This window comes from Anguilla rostrata, chromosome 16 (genome assembly GCF_018555375.3).
Source record: "Anguilla rostrata isolate EN2019 chromosome 16, ASM1855537v3, whole genome shotgun sequence".
Lineage (NCBI taxonomy): Eukaryota > Metazoa > Chordata > Actinopteri > Anguilliformes > Anguillidae > Anguilla > Anguilla rostrata.
Window position 1 is genome coordinate 33,551,522 of NC_057948.1, and position 21,475 is coordinate 33,572,996.

The window sequence follows — 21,475 nt, forward strand, 5'->3', positions numbered from 1 at the left end:
AAGCGTGAGTGTTTCCCCCCCCCCCCCTCAATAAAGGAATATTTGTGGAGATTCATTTCCCTTAGGAATGCTCAGATTCCAGTCTTGTGCTGTCTCCGAGCCACAAGCGCTTTCAGAAAGCAGTCTGAGTTAGGCATTAAACCACAATTTCCGGGTTCGAGTCAGGCATTAAACCACACTTTCCGCGTTCGAGTCAGGCATTAAACCACACTATCCGCCTTCGAGTCACGTATTAAACCACACTTTCCGCTTCACCACAGAAGCACAGACACAGTGAACAGTTCTACGGTTCAGACTCCCTCGTTCCAACGTCTGTCCACTGTAAATAAGTCCAGTTTGGGGACAGTGGTCCACGATGGCGTCCTCCAGTGCGTCGCCAAGCGGCAGAGGGTTCCAAGGGAGAGGCGGGGCCAGGATCACGCGCTTGGATTGGCCACGGGCGAGACGGTGCTCAAACCTCCTCCCGGTATAGCTGACGTTAGCTAGCATCGCGCCGCGCTTCGGCCATTAGCAAAGGCACAGGAGTCACCCGCTGCCAGGTCGGTGTTCTTTAAGGCTACAAACAGCAAAGGATGATGGGAAAGCTTTGGGCTGGAAAAAACAGACACCTGGGGTGGGGGGGGTTATGGCTTCACAGACTTCAAGCTTTTGCCCCCCTTCATGCAGTTCACCATGTCCTTTTTTTAGGGGGGGGGGGCGGGGGAATTTAGAGTGCCCCTACACATTGGAATAAGGAGAACTATCAGGGCTTCAGTACAGAGGCCAATACTGGATAGGCTTTAGGTGGTGGGGGGAGTTCTTGGGTGCAAGGGGTGGGAAGTAGAAGGCAAAGGGGGGGAGGGTTAAGGAGATTTTGGGGGTTAGTTGGCCTGCTGTGCTGTCATATGGGACATCCCCCTGCTGGGCCTGAATGGGCCCCCTCGACCTGTAACCCAAAGAGAAAGAGAGCAAGAGTTAGTTCACAGTCAGTAAACGTCTCTGGGAAGACACTGCAGAAGCAACAGCACGATGACATCACTGACGCCAAGTCCTTATAAAGTAAGTGGGGCTTCACAGCCTGGTCAGGCCCCATCATTTCACCCTAGACTAATTATACTGTAACCACATACAGGATAGTTCAGCTTAATATTCATTTCTGAGGGGAAAAAAAACTGCCAGAAACACCTCTGTAGACGGGCCTCCCGACAAGCAATATGACAGTTTTGACAGATCCAACCGAGGCTGTGCTACAGAAATCCCCCTGGACGAGGGATTCCAGGACGGCAGGGTGTCTGTCTCTCACTCATCAGCGCCCCCCTCTGGTTCAGTGGAGATCTGCAGTGTGTACACAGTCCTCTGGTTCAAACTGTCGCTTTTTCCAAAGTTTAAGCTTCAACTGGTTGTTTATTCAGAGCCAAGAGCCAAGATGGTTTCAGGAAAAACGTGTCCAAGTGCAGCTCTGGAGTTCTGCAAACCCAGGTCTTGGATTTTGGGCAACAGGCCTTTGTTGAGCTGGGACCGAACATTAGGAATGAGTTAGGGGGGGGTGCAGCTTCATTTATGAAAAAGATTGCAATATATACAGAGATTTAAAACGTTTGCAAGAGAAAATGCTTATAAAAAAAGCTTCTTTACTGACAGTTGCCACACAACTGAATGGAAGCTTAATATTTTCAACAAAAAAAAAAAAAAAAGGAGTACCCTGGTTTGGCCATAATAGTCATGGGTTTGATGGACTAAAAATTATTTTCGTTTTGTGTGTGAAGATGGCTACAGGAAGGCTACTACTGTAGGAATATCCACACAAGAGTCAACAACAAAACCCACAAGAAATTGGAACACCTGCCAGAGCAATCATTAACCAAAGTGAATATGAAAAATGAATAAAATAAAAAATTGCCCACACCCACTCATTACAAAACAGCCAATACCCTGGGGACACAACCCATCTGAAACCCGGCCTTTCCATCTCTTCATTTTTCCCCCCACCATGACAGAAGGGAAAATGACCCGGATGAGCTCATGGTAAAAAAAAAAAAAAAGTACATCAGTATTAAATCTGAAACGGTATTACGCTGTATAAAAAAAAACATACAGCATCAAGTCTACATACGCTGGACTTTTAAAAAGTTTATTTATTTATTCTCAACTGAATTAATTTCCTGAAATGAACCCAAACCGCAAGCAGAGGCCAAAGGGCTGGGGGGTTCAGAGACGTTCTGGGGAAACGGGGCAGAAGGTGAATAAGGGCGTAAATAACGGTGTTTCACCCGGTGGGGGGGGGGCGGGGGGGGTCGGGCTGGCTGGAGATCGGTTGCGCAAGCGATCCAAGCACAAAGAGCTGAAACATTACAGTTTTAGATGTGAAGTGAGTGTAAGCAAAGTTTATAAAGGGCCCATCCTTTCCCCTTCTGAAGCGTGCGGACAACCAATCCAGACTTGGGTTAAATGCACACACGACTCACTTCCACGCTCTAGATGCTGGTTAAACAGGGGTTAAATAAAACCCCTGCCACTCCTCGGCAGAAGTGCTGAAACAGTCACAGGTTTTGTTCTTAATAATCGAGACGGCAGTTTCTTTTAAAACGGTCAGTGATCTGCAGGAGTTCTGCTGGAGCCTAAAGAGCTGAGGCAGTTTCTGAAGCATTTGACCGATGTCTGGAACAAACGAACACAACCCAAATGAGTTCCCTTGAGCGGTGGTGGGGGGTTTTGTGGGGGGTGTACCCCCTCTTTAGGAGCATCTTGGTAGGGTGCAGGCCAGAGCAACTGAAGAGGACAGGGAGAAAAGCAGACCGCTCACCCCCCGCCCATGAAGAAGCAGGCCCCGGGCTGCACTGCAAGCGTTAGCGCGCGCGGGGAAACACAGAGGGACAGAGCACAGGGACAAAAAGAAACTAGCAGCAGACAGCAGTTAATGCAACATCTTTATTGAAACTTTCTCTCAAGAAGCAACATCAATTTACAAACTGAGGAACTGGGAGTTTTATTAAAGTTACAAAACAAAAAAAAAAAAGGAAAAATGCGTTTAGAATCAAAATGGGAAGTGGCGGTTTAAAATAAAAAATAAAAAATGGAAAGGGGTGGGGCAATAAAAATAAAAAAAACTTAAAAAAACAAAATATATATATGTATATGTACACACATATATATCCTCCCAGTAATTGAACCAGCAGTGGCAGGTTATTTTTGCGTTTTATTTTATACAAAAAAATAAATTAATGAAAATCTTTTCAAGTTTACAGGAATATTTATTCGTTTCAAACACAGTCTTGCTTAAAATCTTGGAACGCTGATGCCCTTCAGCTTGGCTTTCTCAGACTCATTAAAACATTTAAGATTCTGTTAAATATATCCTCGTCAAAGCAGGACACAGTTTGATCAGAGAGAGGCAGGGAAGATACCACTGATGGGGGGGGCGCAGAAAAAAAAGAGGGGGGGGCAGGGGCAGGGGCAAAAGCGGTGTGAATTTGTGAATGTTCAATGTGGCGGAAGCCTGCGCCTCGTTTAGGATCGGATCACTGGAGCATTACCTCGAGAGCAACCTCGAGGGCCCTGACCCGGCCCAGATCCACGCTTATAGTTGGGCTGGTACCCGTCCTGCGGAGACAGAACGGACATTAGCCTCAGCGCTACTGACAGAACACACACACACGCACGTTATAGACATGCTACAGAAACATTAGCGGGGCGACATAGCTCAGGAGGTAAGACCGATTGGCTGGCAGTCGGAGGGTTGCCGGTTCAAACCCTGCCCTGGGCGTGTCAAAGTGCCCATAACTGCTCTGGCGAATGAGAGGCATCAATTGTAAAGCGCTTTGGATAAAAGTGCTATATAAATGCAGTCCATTTACCATTAGCACCACGGACAGAACACACACACACACGTTACAGACACGCTACAGAAACATTAGCACCACTGACAGAACACACACACACCACCCCACACCACACACCACACACAAACACCACACACAACATACACACCCACAGAACACACACACACACACACACACACACACACAACAGCAAACACGCACACACCCACCACACACACACACACACAGGCTTGAACAGTGTCAGGAGGGGGCTGGAGTGGGTGTAAACCCTCAGCTTACAGGCTCATAAGCTTGAATGGTTTAACCCTCAGGTCATTGGTTGAGTGAGAAGTAGGTGTAACCCTGAGCTCATTGGTTAATGCTTGAGAGGTGGGTGTAACCCTCAGCTCATTGGTTGAGTGAGGCTTGGGTGTAACCTTCAGCTCATTGTTTGATGAGCCAGTCTCAGCGTAACCCTGAGCTCATTGGTTGATGTGCCACGCTGAGCTTACCCTCTGGTAGCCGTTGTTGGGGTAGTCCCTGGGGGAGCTGAACTGGGGCTGGCCGTATGTGCTGCTGGGCGTGTTGGAGAAGGGAGGCCGGTAGCAGTCATATCCGCCTGGAAAACAGACACCACCCCCCTCCACGGTTAGAGCCCCCACCTCCTGCACCGTGTACATGTCTCACAACACACTCCAGGAGAAGCCTTCACACAAAGCCTCTTGGCAACCAAACCACAGAAATTTCAGGTTTTACTCTTCTGCTATCTAAGGGACTGAACATTCAGCCCAGGTCTCCCACAGATCCTGTTCTTCTGTGGAGACTGCCGATCTTTAACACATTCATAAAAATAATAAAAACCCACAGACCCAGCAGATCTCAGACTCCCTGGGTAAATGGGGAACTGGCGTTTCTGCAGGTTTAACTCCAGGCCAAACTCCAGGACGGTAACCCTTGAAACATCAGCGTGGGTTCTCTGGTACCCCCTGGGAGGAGACGAGGGGGTGGGGGTGGGGGGGGGGGGGGTAGGCGCACCTCTGAACCCGTTGGCGGGGCCCCGGTAGCCGTTGAGGACGCCGCGGGAGTTTCGGGGGCTCCCTCGGGTCATGGCCCTGTTGCTGTAGAAGGACTGTCCCGGCCGGCCGAACGCCGCGCCCTGCTGCTGAGCCTGCTGGGACAGGGCCTGGGGCCCCCCCGCGCCGGGGAGGGACTGCTCTGGGCTGTGGAAGGCACCAACAACTGGGGGGGGGGGGGGGACAAGAGGGAAGAGAGAGGCAGAGGTTAGACACCCCCATCCCAAACATACGCAGTCTTTTAGTAGTCAGAGAGGACGTCCATTTTAGGGTCTCTAATGCTTCTTCAGTGTCACTCAGACACATCATTAGGTCTCAGAGGAATGAGAGTGTCTCCACGCTGGCTGCTGAACACGAAGACATTCTGCAAGAACACGGCCCAGCTTAAACTGCAGGCTTCCTCTGTTCTCAGGGATTCCCATTAGAAACAAACAGACTGGCTTCTGCTTTGGGCCGAGAAAGGCCAACTGATCCCAGATCAGCGTGCGTACTGGGATGTTTTACATCACATAAGCCCAGGGGTCCCACCAATCACAACCCGAGGAAGCAGAAACAGGGCAACAGCCACAGCTGTCAGTCAGCCTGACCCCGGCCCCGCCCCCCTGCTCACCAGACTGCAGCTGGTCGGGCTGAATTTCGGGGGGGTCCACGGCGTGCTGCGTCTGAGCGCTGAAGCCCTGAGCGTACCCGCCCTGGTACTGCCCCGGCTGCTTCAGGGGGTCCGTCTCGTCCGCGGGGGGGACCGGGGCGTTCAGGTTAAAAACCTGGGGGGGCGGGGAGGGACAGGGTCACACTCTGATACAGAGATCATCTCAGACATACGAAACAAAGAAACACAGGACTGAAAATCTACTCTTCACTACTGAACTGTGTGACCAGCAGACACCCCACAGAAACACCCACATGAATCAATCTCCCAAAACGCATTAACCCTGAACACTAAACCTGTCAAACCCTCCCCCTCCAGTTAAAAGAGTAGATGAGCTGTTCCCCAGTCACTTCCTGCGCAGACAGGAAGAGGAAGTGGAAGAGGCGGGCACTGCTGCGGTACCGTCTGCATGGACTGGAAGGGCGCGGCGTTGACGTTGATGCCGCCGCTGTGGAGGGGTTTGGAGACAGGCTGGTACGCTTGGGTCTGCGCTGCGGAGGGCAGGGGCGAGGGGGCGGGGGGCTGCTCTGCCGACAGCGCCATGGAGGCCTGGGGGGGGGGGGGGGGGGGGGGCGCGGGTTACCCACACTGACACCGTTACACACCAGAAACTCACTATCACACACATTGACACGCACTCACACACACACTCTTACAGACACACACACACATTGGCACACACTCACACACACACACACACTCTCTCTTACACAGACACTCACACATTGGCACACACTCACACACACACACACACACACACACACACACTCTCTCTTACAGACACTCACACAGCCCCAACTGTCACATCCTGGGTACGGAAGACGGACGGACAGACAGACAGAGACAGCACGCTGACCTGAATGGGGTCGATGGGGTCCGTCTGCGGCCGGGGGTCTGTGGCGTGGGGGGGCTGATAAAGGGGGGCTGCTGTAGAGAACGCTTCGGGTGTGGAGGAGACCATGGGGACCTGGAGAGAGAGAGAGAGAGAGACAGTGAGCATTTGGAGAATGTTCCGGATTTCAGCAGCACGTCCACACGAGCGCTATGAAGGGCCACCGCACCTGCGTCGTCTCGGTCAGGACCGGCACGGCACCGGGCTGCGTCAGCCGGGACTCCGGGTGAACTGGACCAGAACCAGAACATTTCAGCGTGAGAGCAAGCGGAGACGCGACGCCTCTCACAACACGCAGAACGGGCCGCAGCCCAAACGAAGCGCCCGGAGCAGGACTCACCTGGAGGGCACACCCTCTGCGGGAGCTCCATGCCCTGCCCCGCCTTCATTGGCTGCGCCGACACGATGGCCGGGTCCAGCACCTGTCCGTCAAACTCCAGCATGGAATCCTGAGGGATCAGAGGCAGGAAAGATTACACACACGCACACAAGATACTCAATTCCTGTCCTGTCTTTCCTTCTCCATCCTGTCTGGGTCCTTCCACCCAGGGGGGGTACTGATCAGGAGCAGGAGGCTCGGCTGCTGTATTACAGTGCAGAACATTCACTGCCCCGGTGCTGTACTTGGTACCACCGCTTTCAGAAAGGGAACTTTCAGAAAGAGATTGCAATGTTTTGGCTTCAAGGACAGAGGCAGGACCCTTCAACGGTAAGAATATGGAGCAGAGCATCTTGTGAGCCAACAATCTTTGCCTGGTCAACAGTTGAATGCCTTCCATCAAGGCTCCTAACAGAGTTTAATACAGACTGATGTATTCACACATTAGTATGACACAGGAAATAACTAGTGTTTGTAAATAAATAAATGTAAGCTCACTACTTCCTGTGTGGGTCCAATGCTTGGATACCAGGCCTCCATGAAATATACATCAGAAATGTATTTCTAAATTATATGTATAATTTTATAATAAATCATTAATATGGTCTGGAGCCCAGAGGAAAGGTAAGCAATGTTAGTCTGCATTCTGAGCGTCCGAGCTAAATATGCTCAGCCATGCTTTGGCACTGATAAGAGGGCACAAGTCAGATCCACAGTGCAGAGTATGTGCAGTGCGCGTGTTTATGTGTGCGGTGTCTGCATGCGTGCGGTGTGAGAGTGTGTGTGTGTGTGTGCAGTGCGTACTGTGAGTGCATGGGGTGTGTGTGTGTGTGTGTGTGTGTGTGTGTGCAGCGACGAGTCATGGGTTCGTGTGGGATTGGCAGTTGTGGCACCTGCATGAAGTTGTAAGGACCCTGCATCTGAGCCATCAGGTCCTGCACTGCCTGCTTTCTGACCACGGGGTCGGCAGGGGCCACAGGGCTCGCCGAATGCAGTGGGTGGGGCTCCGGGGCCACGGGGGGCGGGGCCGACTGCGTGGGTGGAGCCTGCTGCTGCTGGATGGCACTGACCATCTGAAAGAGGTGGGCGGAGCCAATTAACACTACCACAATGACAACAGGCCCCGCGCTATTGGACAGTGAGATCCAATCACAATTAAAGGTAGCCAGGAGAAAGGTTTGTTATTTGGAGTGAACCTTCTTCAAATATCATTTTAGCCTGGGATCTTGGTTAAAGGTTAAAATTCCCACTTCTGTTTCTTAATGTTGGTGTAGATTTTAGCAAGTATTACACACTTCCCTTATGAAAGTGAACATAAAAAAATGTTAGTTATTTGCAGAGGCTACTGGGGCTCATCCTGTTTAGGCACTACTCTAGTGGAAATACAGGCCCCAATCCATTATCAAATCCAGACCGTGACAGTCGGCAAGGCGACGCTCGATTGGCTCTAGCACGTCTGAGAGACAGGAGGAGTCCAGTCAGCTGGGATTACAGCGATAGGGGGGTGTTGTGATAATGAGCGCTGAAACACCCATTTGAGCAGCCAGAAATTTGGGAGAAGAAACACCTGCATGAATAGTACAGTCTGCCAGGCACATTAATCAATCCAGAGACGAGCAGTACCTCCGCTTCCGAGCTCCACTCGTCCCTCTGTTCCGTCTCGCTGCCGTAGGAAGCTTCTGGAATGAACTGTCTGTTTACAAACTGCCAAAAGAAGGAGCACGTCGGTCACCATGGCGACAGCCGGCGGTCAGTTACGAGAAACAGCAGAGGCCTGAGCGCCGCTGCCGTGGTTACCCCCAGGGGTCCGGGGCCGAGCACGCAGAACACTACAGCACCTGCCTGACCAATCACAGCCCATGCACAGGACGCTACAGCACCTGCCTGACCAATCAAAGCCCGCGAGCAGAATGCTACACCGCCTGCCCGTCCAATCAGAGCCCGTGCTCAGGACACTACAGCACCTGCCTGTCCAATCAGAGCCTGTGCACAGGACACTACAGCACCTGCCTGTCCAATCAGAGCCTGTGCACAGGACACTACAGCACCTGCCTGTCCAATCAGAGCCTGTGTGCAGGACGCTACAGCACCTGCCTGACCAATCAGAGCCTGTGCACAGGACACTACAGCACCTTCCTAACCAATCAGAGCCTGTGTGCAGGACACTACAGCACCTGCCTGTCCAATCAGAGCCTGTGTGCAGGACGCTACAGCACCTGCCTGTCCAATCAGAGCCTGTGTGCAGGACACTACAGCACCTGCCTGTCCAATCAGAGCCTGTGTGCAGGACGCTACAGCACCTGCCTGACCAATCAGAGCCCGCGAGCAGAATGCTACACCTCCTGCCTGTCCAATCACAGATCATGCACAGGATGCTACAGCACCTGCCTGACCAATCAGAGCCCGCGAGCAGAATGCTACACAGCCTGCCCGTCCAATCAGAGCCTGTGCTCAGGACACTACAGCACCTGCCTAACCAATCAGAGCCTGTGTGCAGGACGCTACAGCACCTGCCTGACCAATCAGAGCCCATGCACAGAACGCTACAGCACCTGCCTGACCAATCAGAACCCGTGCACAGGACGCTACAGCACCTGCCTGACCAATCAGAGCCCGTAAACAGCCCCGCTGAGCGCACGCTGGCATGCGGCTCAAACAGTGTGCCAGAGATCAAACTGCACATCGTTAAAACTACACCTCATTGGTCCTGCCTCGCTTGCCAGGGTCCATGTGGCATGAGAGCTCACCGGTCCTGCCTTGCGTGCCAGGGTCCATGTGGCATGAGAGCTCACCGGTCCTGCCTCGCGTGCCAGTGTCCATGTGGCATGAGAGCTTAAATCAACGCCAGCACACCGGGCGTATCGCCTTCAACAGTGTCCCCACAGACACCCTGCGTTTTACTAGCGAGCTAGCCTCAAACACCCTCCTTATATTCACCCGCGGTTACGCGAGGGTTAGCCTCGCTCGTCAGGTCCAGCCTTGCGGTGCTACTGATGAGGCTAACCCATCCAGACAGGTGCTCTGCCAATCAATCCCAACGGTCAGTCACTCCTGTCGAATAACATCCTTCTGCAACTAGGGCTCCATTTGGACAGGGAAATTCTAATTGGATAACCAATCAGATTTGAGGGATGTTGGTATGCAGTGGTGGGTGATAGGCAGAGGGGTCAGGCATGGGGGGGTAGGCGGCAGGTATGCGGCAGGTATGGAGGGGGGGGGTAGGCAGACTGAACATAGGGAGCAGGCAGGATTCGGAGCGCGAGCGAACGGGACAGGAGCGCGACTCACCTCGGTGGACTCCACCTCGATCTGCTCTGTGTACTCTTCAGCAGCCTCAGCTTCTGCAGGGAGAGCACGTTTCAGTTACACCTGCCAGGCACAGCCAGCTGCACACACCCCAACTACAATAAACACTTTAACTAGGCTAATTAACTTCAGCCGCTGATTTAACGCGTGCAATTCATGGCTCAGACCCTAACCCTAACTTTTATTTCTGTTACACTGCCACCTCACTCCCCATTTGATGTTTGTCACTTGATTGTCAATCGTCTTGTCAGGTACGTGGTAAATGGTAAATGGACTGCATTTATATAGCGCTTTTATCCAAAGCGCTTTACAACTGATGCCTCTCATTCACCCATTCACACACACACTCACACACCAACAGTGAAAGGTTTCCCTGCAAGGTACCAATCAAGTCATTGGGAGCAATTAGGGGGTTAGGGGTCTTGCTCAGGGACACTTCGACATGATCGGGGGGGGGGGGGGGGGGATTGAACTGGCAACCCTCCGACTGCCAGTCAACCGTCTTGTCAGGTACCTGCGTTTTACTGCAGGCCCCACCCCCTTGTAAAAGGTTTCAATCTGGGAGGGGAATTCCTGGTTAAACAAAAATGAGAAACTCCCCCTGAATGGTGGGTGTCCACGTAACGAGACTTCCATTCCACTTGGCTTTGGCACCACGCTGACGCATTAAATCAGTGTGTTCCAGCGTGTGACAGCAGCTCCAAAAGGAGCTGGCAGCAGGACAAAGTTAAATATAAAAATACATTGTAAACAGGTAGCCTCTTTCCAACCAGGCAATGCACCTCACAGGACATCTGGAAATGCACTGAACACTTTTATTACCGATTATGTAAATATTACCATTGTGAAACCCTCTTGCAAATGATATCTTGACCTGCATAGAAACGGTCCTACATTTTGAAGGCCAAGTACACTTTCCTTATTACTCAGAAGGCTACACAGGGGGCTTCACTTCTATTTTAATTTATTTGACAGCCCATTTCTCATTTCATTTCTCAATTTTTGTCCCTGCCTTGTGTTAATTTCCTCATTTTACAACCGTATTTATTGTGTAATCTTGTGGCCGGTCCGTTTTATTTAGCTTTTATTCCTGTCCCCAAATGCGAAGCAGCGTGCGTTGCATTTAACGTAAGAAACAAACAAACAAAGTTTATTATCAGGCCTATATTTTCAGCGTCACAAACAGCATATAAACATGTGCAGGTGTGAGGAAGTGGACCTCAGGGCAGTGTTTGTATCCTTGTTGGGGCTTGCGATTCACTCCGAGTTGCCAGTTTTCACTGCTATTAACTGCTGGAGGTAAATGATTTCTTCACTACTAAATCAGCAGCACACTAAGACCATGGTAAGAGCTTTAAAGTGTCCTGTCGGTCCCTAAAAACAAATTTACTTTCTCAATGCTGTTCTTGCAATCGGGCTGCTCGACAAGAATCTTTATCTCTCTGGAGTGAATAACTTGCTATCGAGGTTAAATCACATGCTGTTTGAACTGCCATGCTGTGTGTGATTTCACTAGCTAATTCGAGAATAAACATGCTTGTTTTTTTTTTGTTTTTTTTTACTTGCTCTTTATGAATTTTCCATTTTCTTACTGCTCAGCCGCCTTTTAAAGTTTCCCTCCAAAATGGCTCAGCTGGAGGTTTTAGGTCTTGTTCATCCACTCTGAACAATGTCCACACCAAAGAGCCCTGGGACCAGTGTGTAAACTGCAGTCCTCAAAAATAAGGACCAATAGCCAGACAGAGAGAGAGACAGAGAGAGATTAAAGTGCCCTCTTACCTGGCTGTGCAGGCCGCTCCTCTGCCTCAGGCGACTCTGTTGCTGCTGGCTGTTCTTCCTCCTCCTCTTCCTCACACAGTCCGTTCTGGTGCGCTCCGTCAGAGTGAGCTCTGTCGAAGTAGCCGCTGGACAGCAGCTTATCCAGGGTCTCTTTAAGGGCTTTATCTGGGGAGGGGCAGAGCACGGGCTGCTTTACCTATTGTTACCGCACTGCACCTGTACCGCACCTGTACTGCACCTGTACCGCACCCCACTCCACTGCACCTGTACCGCACCCCACTGCACCTGTACCGCACCCCACCCGTACCTGCACCCACTGCACCTGTACCGCACCCCACTGCACCTGTTCCAGCACCTGTACCGCACCCCACTGCACCCACTGCACCGCCGCACCTGTACCGCACCCCATGCCACTCGCTGACCTGTCCACCTCTGCACCTCGCGACCTGCACCCCCATGCACCCATCCATGCCCATCACCTCTGCACCGACCAGCACTCCAGTCCCTAGCTCACATCACCATCGCGAACCAGTTCTGAAAATGCAACAGAATGCGCTCTTATCACTACAAAACAAATAACGTCCCAGGGTAATTCTCTAGGACAGCGTTTGTGGTTTTTTTTCCCCTCCTTTTCTAACTCTGTTCTCACACGTTCTTGGCAGCGCTGCAAATCCAGTTTCTCTTCCGCTTCTCTGCTGGAATTCACCGCTTGGCCACGAAAATCCCGCCAATGTGAATTCAGCAAACTCCTCTAAAAATGAGCACCCCCCCCCCCCTCGCCCTCTCCCCTACATCGCTGCTGTCCAGTCCAGGCTTTTCACAGTCCATGCATCACAGCTGGACCCCCCCGGGCCGCCTAGGCACAGCACCAGCCTCGCCCCACCCCTCTCCGACACTCAGACTCTCTGCCAACCCCCATTTACTGGGCGAATTTATATTTATACTGCAGCTCCCTACATGATCACCCGCTAAGTGCCCCTCCCTCAGGACGGGCTGCCCTGCGGTGGGGGGTGCCCCATTCTGGACAGCGCTGGAGGGGGCCTTGCCAGGACATCCCGGGGGGGGGGGGGGGGCACAGGACAGGATCACTTATAGAACACCAGCCTGTCCAGTCAAGAGCCATAAAATGAAATGACCCCCTTTAAACATTAGGCCTGTGCATAAAGACAATGAGACCGAGAGAGAGAAAAAAAAAAACCCAATAAAAAACAAAACTTTGCAATCAAAACTGTGAAAAAAATCTCATTGCTTTCCTCCTCCAGTCCTGACGGAACTCAAAAGGCTGGCATCACATGCGATGCTGCCACTCCTAGCCAATCACAGCATCGTTGAGGCACTGCAACTACCAGCCAATCACAGTGCAGAAGACGCTGCCACTCCCAGCCAATCACAGGGGCCGTATACTGAAGGCTAGTTGAGCTCTTTGCGGCAAACTTACAAGTGGTTCCAGCCACGGCCTTGTCCTTCCCCTCCAGCAGCTCCAAGTAGTGCTGAGAGGCCTCTTCATACTGGTCAGCCAGCCTGTGGGAGAAACAGACCCGTCAGACACGCTGGAGTTCACCGGCATCAGCCATTTTACACACACAGACATCAGAGCTCATTTCACCTCACGGTCTACATTTCCATTCTGCTGAACGGCTAGCTCTCACAGAAGCACGCACATCGCCAACATCTTTTCCCTCGCCCATTCATACTGCGTCGCAGTACCCGTTTGGGGTCGCACACGATTCTGGTAGCATAAGGGCACAGAGGAAGTTCTGCTGACCACCTCTGGAGTAAAAATAGCAAAACTGGGCACGAGAGCAGAGCAGTGGCTCATGGGAGTCCCGGACACTCCCTGAGACGGCTGTCCTGCAGCCAGGGATGGTGGATTACACAACGTGAGGGTCTGAGGTCCGGTTCATACTCCTGCGGAGCACACGCAAGACTGGGTCTGAGTAGGCGCTGTAAATGGTAAATGGACTGCATTTATATAGCGCTTTTATCCAAAGCGCTTTACAATTGATGCCTCTCATTCGCCAGAGCAGTTAGGGGTTAGGTGTCTTGCTCAAGGACACTTCGACATGCCCAGGGCGGGGTTTGAACCGGCAACCCTCCGACTGCCAGACAATCGGTCTTACCTCCTGAGCTATGTCGCACCTTATGTTGTAAGCTCATGTACGTGCCACTAAGAGATTTATGCATTAATGGCTAATGACTAGTAAAAAAAAAAAAAAAAAAAAAAAAAACAGCCTTAAGACATTAGGCTTTTGCTTCTTCACAGGTCTCAGCAGTCCAGGTCTGATGAACTACATTAACGTCTCTTCGATGAATCAATAACATACAGCACAAAGTTCACTTGTGGTGGCCAAGCTTATCAGCGGATTCCTCAGAACCGTATCAAGTGCCTCCCTGTCAGTTAAACAAGAGTACAGGACGCCGCACAAATTAAAATAATGATTACGACCCAAGTCCTCATGCACCTGTGACACTGGACATTACGAAGATGTGATGCAATAACTATACTACAAGGGCCCGTCCCTACCCAAAACACCCCCACCCCCACCGACCCACCACCACACCACACCCACACCCAACCCCCTGACCTGATGCTCTGGTCTCTCTCGGGTCCCACCAGCTTGTAGAATTCGTCGAGGGCGGCGAGGTCTGCGTCCGTGAGCAGGTGGGAGGAGCCAACCCCCTGCTTGAGCTCCGCCCGGACGCAGTCGTCGCCGAGCTTGTCCAATAGGAACTGCAGCTCCAGCACGGTCTTCAGCCTCTTCTGCTCCGCCTCCTCCCGCTGCAGGAGCTCCCGCCGCGCGGCCTTCTTCACCGCCTTCTGGATCTGCCCGGCGACAAAATAAAATTAAATAAAATAAAACCGTCGAAGCTTAAAAACAGATTACCGGCTCCGAGGCCTGTGCATTTTCAGCTTCGAATTTCCACCAAACGGCACAGACAGCTCCATCAGCTGCACACACCAAAATGCTTCACACAGGCAACACAGTTTGACTTAGCATAGGTTAGGTCAGAGTAATGTTCACTGTGTGAACTGAGTGTAGGTTAGGTCAGAGTAATGTTCACTGTGTGTAGGTTAGGTCAGAGTAATGTTCACTGTGTGTAGGTTAGGTCAGAGTAATGTTCACTGTGTGAACTGAGTGTAGGTTAGGTCAGAGTAATGTTCACTGTGTGAACTGAGTGTAGGTTAGGTCAGAGTAATGTTCACTGTGTGAACTGAGTGTAGGTTAGGTCAGAGTAATGTTCACAGTGTGAAGGTTAGGTCAGAGTAATGTTCACTGTGTGTAGGTTAGGTCAGAGTAATGTTTACTGTGTGAACTGTGTGTAACTTAGGTCAGAGTAATGTTCACAGTGTGAAGGTTAGGTACGAGTAATGTTTACTGTGTGAACTGCATGTAGGTTAGGTCAGAGTAATGTTAAATGTGTTCATGGCTATGAATAGCTGTACAAAATGAGCATTGTACCTTATTGGACCTGTGTTTTGTAGTTGTTCCAATGACCTTTGGTATGCATTTATTGTACGCCGCTTTGGATAAAAGCGTCTACCAAACAAATGTAATGTAACAGGAACAGCTTCCAGCCGCCAATCACAGGCTTATCAAGGAACAGCCAAAATCTCACATCACACATGATTTGGCAGATTAAGTGAGATTAAATCAGGCCTGGCCCACCTCTGATGTAAACCCAGATTAACAGAAGACGTCTCTTCTATCGGTTTGTATTTTATAACGGAAAACGCGTGACCTACAAATGCCAAAGACGAGGCGAAGTTGGGAAAACCGGATGTTACGTCCCCTGCCTCTGCTTGCCTGGGTAGTGCAGGTGGAGGTAGTTGCTTAATTACCTAATTGGCTGATTGCCTCCACCTGCCTATGGCCCAATATATAAGCCCAGTAGTATGAGGCAGGGGAGATTTTCTTTGGGTCTTGTGATTTGTGGAGGTTTCTTTTGGGGTTTGTGATTTGTGTGGAGAGCTTTTGTTTTGTGAACTTTGTGTGTTTTTGTTTGTTATTTAGATTAATAAATGTCTGGGTTTTGTTTTTAGATCAGTTTCTGTCGTGTTTTTGATCCATCCGGACTTTGTTTGTTGCGGCCAGTCGAGCCAGCCGTAACACCGGACTATAAAAACGAATTAAAATCTGGAGGCTGCCCGTGTACGTCGCTGTCCCACAGCGACGGTCCCATGTGAACTCTGGGGCGAGACAGGACCTCATGCGAATCACAGACACGGGCAGAGACCGACCGGCGTTCATGGGTACTCACGTCCTGGCCCAACGCGAGGAAGCTCTTCTGCAACTCCCGAGCAAACTCCAGGTTATTGGTCACTTCCTGGAACTTGGCCAAGGCTTCCTGCAGAGGAACAGAGGAACAGAAATGCAGAGGAATGCTTTGGGGGCATGTTTTGCTGTGACACATGAACCGGATTCAGCCCACAGGTCAAGAATACACTGCAGAACAACCCCCCCGCGCACACACACACACACACACACACACACACACTTCACACTCACCAGCTGGTCCTGATTGAGGCGTTCTCCTCTGTTTTTCTTAGCCTGGTAGTCATCCAGCTTGCCCTGTGGGGGAAAGCGTAGTGTGTGAGAGGCCAGAGTGCAGAGCTTCACTCTCTCCACCGCAGAACGCAGCTCTGCACACACTTATTTCACACAATCGTCCCAATTTCAGATCCATCCCACATCTGAAAAGGGCTCAGTAGCCAGGCGACAGAGAAAGAGCACCCATTACATTTACATTACAGGCATTTGGCAGACGCTCTTACCCAGAGCGACGCACAACAAAGCGTATAACCAAAACCCAGAACAGAACTTATCAGGCCCTGGAGGTACGCAGCGGCAGGCAAATACCAGCTTCCCCTTATTAAAAACCGAAACACAAATCTCCCGTGGGGGAGAACAGAGAGGCGAGGAGATGTGTGTGAAGGGGTGGTATTAATTTCCCTGTTGAAACAGGGCGCTTAACTGAAAATGTAAACTTTCTGGCCGGGGGAAGCCCTCAGGGGCCCCCCAGCTTATGGATCATCTGGGGGGGGGGGGCAGATCCAGGAAGGAGGAGGAGGACAAATCCAATGCGTGATGTGCAGGAAAATGGCATGTACTGTACAACCAGAGCACAAAGCAGGCTTTATTAACATGCCCAAATCTGGACAGCACAGAAAAGCTGAAAAACGAGCCAAACTTCCTGGACACAAAATAAAATCGACCCGGATTCTGTGGAACTTTCCGCTGAGAGGCATTTTCCAGAGCGGGGGCAATTATCAGCGAGACACCAAAAACGCTCCCTCATCGCCACTGCCACGGCAACCTCGGCCAAAGATTAAAACGGACACAAACTGAACCCCGTTTGACTGAACACATCAATTCATTAACAGCTGAAACACAACGGATTTACTGTACAGTCTCGCCTTAGTTCAAACTAGCGCTTGTTACAGGGCGTGAAAACACTCGAATATCGATCATTCGGGCCAAGCTGCATTACCGAGACACTCCTGCATCGAGACCTAATTTTAAAACACTGGAACCCACTCAGACGGTGTACATCCTGGGACGCATTACACGGCTGACACTATTGCTTTTGTAGCAAACGGCAAACTACAGGGAGTTAAGCTTATTTGTTCCAATTACACCCCCCCCCCCGCCCCTCTGGGATGAAGAGGGAAGACACAGACTTTATGGAACCGCAGACAGGAAGAGGACACACAGCACTGGGATGCCAGACTCAGAAGGAGGCAGAATGCAGACATATTTCCCCAGTGGAAGTTACGAGCAGGCCGAAATCCAATATTCTGCAACAGTGCTGCAGAGAACATGTGTCCATCCAACCCACGAGGCTCAAACTAACCCCAGAATCACTCCGTTTAAATTCAACCTGTCCCACTGTTGTTGCAATGCGAAATTGCCCCACGGCTAAACATGAACGCTCCCCCTCAGGAACATATGCGCGGTCATCCGGCTGCTGATATTCTCTCTTATAGGAGGAAAACCGATTCCAGACTAAACGCTGAAGAGGTAAAGCTCAGCATCTGTCGGAAATAAGGACGCAGCCCCCGCTGTTTTACACGAACCAAAACAAGCAAACTAACAAAGCGGCCGTCGCAATGTTGAAGTAAAATATTTCCCCAACACCAATATTTGCGGAAGCAACAGTGACTGAAGAGAGAACGGCGACCGCGTGTCGGTGTGAAGTGTGCGTGTTTTATCTTTTTTATCTTACAGCCTATCTCGGCAGACCGAAGCGCCGCTCAGCTCCCCGTCCGCCATGTTGGTTTCGGTGCACGCGTTTCAACTCGCAGCTCTATAATCCAGCCTTGAACGCACATGCAGCCCTAAGGGGTTGTTATTTCCGCACAAAGACGATGTGTCGAATGTAACGTGCTTTGCATCATCATTTATCCGGTAAACAGGCTGGCGCAGCCCTAGACCCAGATCCGGGCCTGTTTTCGGAGTATAGAAAACTGCACTTGCCCGACGTTAGCCAAACGGTAAACAAAGAAACAATCAGGGAATGATTCAACAAGACCACGGCACTTTATTCTACTTCCATGAACAAATCATCAAAACAGCGGGACAAACGTCAGAAAAGGCGACCAACAGTATAAAATTATACAGAACGATACGGACCAAACAGCAATTTTAAAACTGAAATACTGGCTCGCTAACATGCTACACCAACATCTCCACACTCTATTGCAGGAAAACACTTCCGTTTTCCATGTTTAATGATAACAAAAAAGTTTAATGATAACACGTTTGCTCTGTTAATAAACATACGGACAGTGTATAGCCATTACACTTTATAACCAGTGCAATGCAACTTGCTTGTTTGCCACATAACGGTGGGTCAAAAGCGCTAACATCAAAGTTAATGTTTAGCTAGGTCACGAAAATCATGTCCATATAAAAGCCTGTTCCAGTATTATTTCCCTGTTCAGGATTTCGAAGAAGAAAAAAGCTGGCTAGTGTCAACACAGGGAATGGCTTGAAGTTGGCTAGGTACAATTCACGGTCTTGCAGACATGCCCCAAACCTTACAGGCTTCATTCACATGGTGAATGGCCAAATTCAGGGCAAATTCCCCACAGAACTACAACCTTCCAGTTAGCCATCGTATCCACATGCAACAACATCATAATTTCAGTCCTAAGCAATAAATCACCCACTGTGAAGAGTGCCGTCAACAGGACATGTTTCAGATACCTTCCGCTCCCCTGAGAAATGACAGCAGGACAAAGACATCCCAGCAATTGGACCCATTGACTGGGGTGCATCACGACCCCCAAGCCAGTACAGGAGTACAAAACGCGATTCCAGATGGGTGTCGATATACAATTAATGACAAGGGGCGTGCTTCACCTTTTTCTTTTCCATGTTTCGGACTTTCTTGTCGATGACACCCAACACTTGCTTCATGGCCTCGGTCTGGGCTCCGGAGGACTGGCCTGCGATGGTGAACTGGACAGGAGCGGACCCCACGTCTGGGCTTGAGGACTGAACGGTCCTGTTGCCAATCATCGCTGAGGGCATCTGTGGACACGGGGGAGCGTGGAGAGAACAGGGATGAGGCGGAGAAATATCTGCATTGGTGGGGAAAATAATGGGATCAACTGCTGAGACCGAGGAAGTCGAATGCAGATTTCACCGCTTGCGTCATGTCGCATTGGCCACCTGTGTCTGTGCATCAACGTGGATCCTACTGTGTGTGTCTGTGTGTGTGTCTGCGTGAGCGTGTGTACAGTGTCGTTGTGAACATACACCCCCTTTGACAGACTTTTGCAGTCTCTGCTCAAGATACAAGAAAGTGTCCTGGTTTTCTAAGAATAGGTCCGGATCGATCTCGTGTAAGATTGCAGCCGTTTAAAAGGCAGTCAGGGCTGGAATCAAGATAAATATCAGCCATTTAGAAAACGACCCTTCCTGTTGATCATAATAGCGGTTTGAGCGGAAAAAGAGAGAAAAAAAATCACTGTCCAATTTCTAACTTAGTTAAAGCAGACATCAGAACTGTGTTTGTGTGACCAACGTACCTCAACTAGCACAACAAGTTAAACGGTTCTTTTGGGGTGTTCGCTAGGCTAACGTTGCCAGGGTAACATTAGATAACTCTGAAATATTTGTCCTTGAAGACCCCAAATAGCGAGCTATTCACACGGATAATGTTAATTTATTCTCCGGCCTGGCCTGTGTCAGCAAGCCAACTCGTTAGCTGGTTAATGAATCTAATGGCACCTAAAGCAGCGAACTACAATTAACCAACTAAGAACAGAGGCTAATGTGATATTTAATAATAATATTATTGTAAATTATTGCTTATTTCCCGGTTCACGAGCTACCGATAGCTGAGGCTAACGCTTTATCATGGAAACTCAAACCCGCAGCTGCTAGCCATATGTAATGACGCTACCCGGCGCATTTTACTCCACACGGTAGTGTTAGTTGATAAAATGAAAAATTTAACTAGTGAAAACTAGAAACTAGCATCGGACCATAGATTTGCCAGTCCTCGACAACCATCCGAAAAGGACAACGTTTCACATCGACCGGCAGTATTTTTTTCTCTTGGGTGGGTGTCCGGCCAGGCTCGGTAGCGCTAGCATCGCATTGCTGGCGTGGGAATTCCTTCGGGTTATTAACTATCGATGCCTTTTTCTTCCGTTTTCTTACCTTTTCGGCTCTATGAGTCCACAAAGGATCAGAGTATTCGTTTAAGAAATAAAAAAAAATCCTAGGCTTGTGCGAAGTTACTTTAGCTTCTTATTTCTATATTATGTGGGATCCGCCCGCCGGCCTCACCGACAATTGAGAGAGACCAACCAGAGCAGTGACATTTTATACGACGGAAGGGCCCCTTCTGTAGCGGTCCTGGATTTGCCTGAGTTCATGTAGGGAGACAATTCAGCTGCCGGCGAGAAACCCAACTGCTAATTTAGCTAACGATTTAAAAGAAGACGAGGCTAACACAAGACAACACATTCAACATGCATCTGCCGTTATTACTGTGTACGATTTACCAGTATTAGCGCAATAGCTACACGCTGACGAAGAAGTTCCAGGCGTAGCGTGCTAGACGGAGGAGATGTAGCCTGGCTACTTAACTACCCAACAAAAGAGCAAAATTAGCACACGTTTTTAGCAGTTTACACGAGAAGGATTATTGCCATCACATCTACATTTATTTTGCAAATATTTGAGCTTATAGGTTAATAACGACTTTGGCTAGCTAGTTTTAACGACTGAGTGCTTCAGACAAATAGCTAGCCTAGTATGCATAACTATAAACGAGCATAAAGTTACCAATAGGAAAGTTGGAGAACCTGCATGAATTAATTCCCAAATTTACGCTCGAATTACCTTGCTAAACCAGTGTCTAGCTACTTTTGAGGAAACGTGGAAGCAGTACTTGACGAAGCGCAAAAGCCAGAAACAAGCTGTTTGCGAGGCCAGAGATTAAACAAAAAGAGACCAGGCGCTTGACAACACTGACGTCATTTCAAGAATAATGGCTCATCTGTTATAATGGCTCAACAGTAAAAAGAAAAGTAAGGATGAACAAAGCCGTCAGTGGTTCTCTTTTTTCAATTTGATGTTCGAC

General features: G+C 50.0%; 1 protein-coding gene across 3 annotated transcripts; it reads right to left on the reverse strand.

Moving 5' to 3' along the window:
- Positions 1–21: 21 nt before the first annotated feature.
- On the reverse strand, positions 22–21,386 carry LOC135242553 (caprin-1-like). Of its 3 annotated transcripts, none has more exons than XM_064313681.1 (19): positions 21,235–21,386; positions 19,240–19,410; positions 16,384–16,446; positions 16,136–16,222; positions 14,461–14,699; positions 13,314–13,396; positions 11,876–12,040; positions 10,079–10,131; positions 8,414–8,494; positions 7,684–7,863; positions 6,752–6,860; positions 6,581–6,642; positions 6,376–6,486; positions 5,922–6,068; positions 5,481–5,634; positions 4,833–5,036; positions 4,310–4,416; positions 3,513–3,579; positions 22–925 (listed from the first exon to the last, which is right to left on the reverse strand). In XM_064313681.1, the coding sequence occupies exons 2-19, from the start codon at positions 19,408–19,410 to the stop codon at positions 861–863; spliced, it is 2,148 nt and encodes a 715-aa protein (XP_064169751.1). In that variant the 5' UTR covers positions 21,235–21,386; the 3' UTR covers positions 22–860. The 3 variants fall into 3 exon arrangements, with proteins under 3 accessions (XP_064169751.1, XP_064169752.1, XP_064169750.1); XM_064313682.1 differs by lacking the exon at positions 21,235–21,386 and adding an exon at positions 20,548–20,710 and having other exon boundaries at positions 19,240–19,460; XM_064313680.1 differs by lacking the exon at positions 21,235–21,386 and adding an exon at positions 20,548–20,708.
- Positions 21,387–21,475: the final 89 nt, after the last annotated feature.

Coding starts and splice junctions, on each gene's coding strand:
- LOC135242553 (XM_064313681.1), bottom strand. CDS start 19,410: ATGCCCTCAGCGATGATTGGCAACAGGACCGTTCAGTCCTCAAGCCCA. Junction 6,861..7,683: donor GTCCTTACAACTTCATGCAG/GTGCCACAACTG, acceptor CTGATCCCTCAG/GATTCCATGCTGGAGTTTGA. Junction 4,417..4,832: donor CCCCGCCAACGGGTTCAGAG/GTGCGCCTACCC, acceptor TCTGTTTTCCAG/GCGGATATGACTGCTACCGG.